Source organism: Alligator sinensis, unplaced genomic scaffold (genome assembly GCF_000455745.1).
Source record: "Alligator sinensis unplaced genomic scaffold, ASM45574v1 scaffold337_1, whole genome shotgun sequence".
NCBI lineage: Eukaryota > Metazoa > Chordata > Crocodylia > Alligatoridae > Alligator > Alligator sinensis.
Window position 1 is genome coordinate 1,040,655 of NW_005841927.1, and position 3,154 is coordinate 1,043,808.

The 3,154-nt window shown below is 62.8% G+C and overlaps 1 protein-coding gene across 3 annotated transcripts in view; it reads right to left on the reverse strand.

Annotated features, from left to right (window-relative positions):
• Window positions 1–6: 6 nt before the first annotated feature.
• CNKSR1 (connector enhancer of kinase suppressor of Ras 1) overlaps window positions 7–3,154 on the reverse strand; it is a 23,708-nt gene continuing 20,560 nt past the window's right edge. For all 3 annotated transcript variants that reach the window (XM_014517796.1, XM_025198696.1, XM_025198695.1), the window contains 6 exons: window positions 2,758–2,829; window positions 2,280–2,353; window positions 1,869–1,933; window positions 1,538–1,673; window positions 872–1,080; window positions 7–273 (listed from right to left, as the gene is read on the reverse strand). In XM_014517796.1, the coding sequence (XP_014373282.1) occupies window positions 70–273; window positions 872–1,080; window positions 1,538–1,673; window positions 1,869–1,933; window positions 2,280–2,353; window positions 2,758–2,829 (760 nt within the window). In that variant the 3' untranslated portion in view covers window positions 7–69. The remainder of the gene's footprint in view (window positions 274–871; window positions 1,081–1,537; window positions 1,674–1,868; window positions 1,934–2,279; window positions 2,354–2,757; window positions 2,830–3,154) is intronic.

The following is a 3,154-nucleotide window of genomic DNA, read 5'->3' on the forward strand; positions in this document are numbered from 1 at the left end:
GATGCAGGCAAGGTCTGCAGGCGGTTCCTGAAGGGGCTGGCATCACCCCGGATCTGCCCAGTGTCCGTGTTAGGGGGTTGCTGCAGCAGCGGCTTCCTGCGAGCTGGGTTCGTCACCGAGCTGGACTTCAGTGCCTTCATCCTGGCCAAGCCCGTGTGCCTGGATCTCCTGGTAGACCTCCTGGTGCTCTTCCTTCCAGGTCTGGAACTTCTCCGAAGTCAGCGCCGCGTCGCCCAGGAGCTGGTCCAGGACCTGCAGCTCGGCTTCTTTCGCCTGCAGAGGGGAAACCGCATTCCCCACAGCTCAGTGCTCACGCCTGGATACGGTCCAGCCCACACCCCACGGGCTGGATGGGCGAAGAACCTCTCTCGTCCTTCCCAGCCCCTATCCCTGCTGCGCTCCTAGCCCCCGGCACAGACCAGGTCCTACCCGATGGATAAGCTGCTACTAGAGGCACACATGCCGAGTAAGGCTGGAAGGAGTCATAATGAGTCATGAACAGCCAAGACGGCTTGCTCAGTTTTAGGGGTGCCTTTCACATAGAAATTAAGATGCAGTAAAGGCCTAGTGCCATTTGACCGAGGACAATGCTGCCTGTATAGCCCACAGGCCTCCTTCAATGGCTTAAACCATATTAAAGATCTCTTCTTGCCCAGGACACAGGGACAGATTACCAAGAGTGGCGCTGGACTCTCAGCCAAAGGGGGATGAAGTGTAGGTTAGGGGGACACGTGGGATGGCTGAGACCAGGACGCTCCTGCCTTGAGCAGGGGGCCAGGCTCGGTGACTCCTCAAGGTCCGTCCCAGCCCCATGTCTGCGCGATCCTAAGGGTGCTGTGAACTGCCCAGCCCCTGCCCCAACCCCACTGACCTTGAGCGTGCTCTGCAGAGCCCGGATCAGGTGCACCTTCTCGTTGATGTGGGGGTTGGCGTTGCGCTTGATGAAGGACCGGCGGTACTGCTCGTGGGTGAGGAACTGCTGCCGGCCAATCAGCGACACACCGCCTTGCTTCAGACACTCGATCAGGGACTCCAGGTCTTCATTAGCAGCACCTGCACTGGGTGCAGAGGGGGAAGCCCCTGCCCTCCCAACACACACACAGGAGATAAGCTCCATAGCAGCGCAGAGGGACTCAGGGGGGGGTAGTCGGGACCTGCTTTTGGGACAGATCCTCATGAGCATCAGTGCAGGAGGCAGCTGCTCTGCGTTCCTGAGGATGCCAGCCTCCACGAGGCCAGACACGGCCCAGGCTGTGCCAGGCTTGTGCCAGACAGTCCAACACCAAACAGCTGGCAAACCCAGGCTGGACTCTGGGAAGGACCAAGTTGAACTTGGGGGATAGAGCAGGGAGGACGGGGGCCCAGTAACAGAGGAGCCCTAATGCAGCCCCCCTCCCCATGCACCCCTGGCCCCAGGCACCACAGGCAGCTGGAGCATTAAAGGTGGCTGGAGAGAAAAGACTGGCCAGTAAGGGGTGATGGGGACCCCTAGCCAGAGCAATGGTCAGCACAAGGTGGGTGGAGCGGCTGGACTTACCCAGGGGGGAGCGGGGTGCGGTGCTGCTGGGGCTGCCCAGAGGGCTCCCCGCCGGCCTGGGGGAGCTGCTGCTGCTCCGCACTGCTGGGAGGGGCTGGGGTCTCTCCGGGGTGCGCTGCAGCTCCCGGCGCTTTGGCTGCGGAAGAAGACGATGCCCTATTACCGCCGAGTGGGGCAGCAAGGAGGCTCCCATCCCAAGGAGCCCGGGGGAGGCTGAAGCCCTTGCACCCCAAAACCGTTGCAACAGAAAAAGGCAACAGCCCTGCACAAAGGGGGGTGCCCCCCAGCTCTGTCCCCCTGGCAGTGACACTGTCCTGCTGCCGGCACTCACTGGCTCAGAGCTGGGCCTGGGGGAGTCATCGTCGGGGTCCTCAGCCTCCGTCTCGCTGTAGCAGTCTGGTAAGGGAGACAGAGAGGGATCAGCCAGCCCGGGGCCAAGAACATGTCACCCTTCTCTTGCCCCTTCTCCTGGGGTTGAAAGGGTTAAGCCTCACCCATCCCCTCCCACTGGGGCCAGCCCCAGTGGACAGCTGCTTTCTACAGCGGGGGGCAGTGGGCAGAGCCTCGTGGCACCCAGAACTGGGATCTAACCACTGGACCTCATTGCTTCTCATCCACCACTGATGCCGGAGGGAGTCTGGCCACGGATGCCTGGTGGGGGTGAGGTCCAGGCCAGGAAGGGGAGGGCTGCCAGGCAGATGGGGAGCAGGAAAGGGCCCATCCTGACCCACCAGGCTCCTACCTTCCTCTCTGTGCGGTAGCGACTGGTGAGCCAGGTTGTATTTGGTCTTGGCAGCTATCAGACGACTCACCCACCTAGGAAGGCGAGCGGAGCGGTTACTCTCCCAGCCTGCAGATACCCCCTCCCAGCAGCCCCCCGGGGGGCGGGGACGCCAGCTCCGCACCATGCGCCCCTGCCCGGCCTTCCTATGGGCAACTGGGGAGCAAGCGCGCAACCCCTCTTCTACCCTCACAACCCGAGCCACCCGCGCAGCTGGGTGCCCAAACCCCTGTCCTACAGCCGCCGGGCAGTGCTGCGGGGCTGCCAACAGGACATTGCAGACACTAGCCGGAGCTGCAGCCTGCAAACCAGAGCACGTTCAGCGCCTGCCCTGGAGCCTCGTCCGCAGTCACGTCCAGGCGATCTCTGCAGATCACCGCTGGGTATCGCCCAACCGCTGAGCAGGGACAGCCTGGCCCTGCCCCACCTGGTTACTCACATGCTCAGGTCTGACAGGGTCTCGGCCGCAAACACGAAGGGCTTGTACTTCTCGTGGGACAGCTGGAAGACACTGGAAGCACAAAATGCAGCCGTTTCCTCCACCATCCCACCAGGACCACCCCAAAGCACCCCCTGCCCTCCCACCATATCTGGGCTCCATCACAATGTGCCCAGCGCGTGCCCACCCCGTGCCTGCTCCTCGTTGCACTCCAAATTCAGCTCTCCCTCCACGCTCACCCAACTGAGACAAGGACCAGCGCTTGCCCAGCTACGCGGCAGTCCTGAAACGCCCAGACAGCACCTTTGGCTGGGATGGGAGTCCTTGATCACCCCCCAGCGGAGGGTCTGGCCCCATTGCTCCACTCCAGGGGCAGATCCCGGCTGGGGCCGCCCCA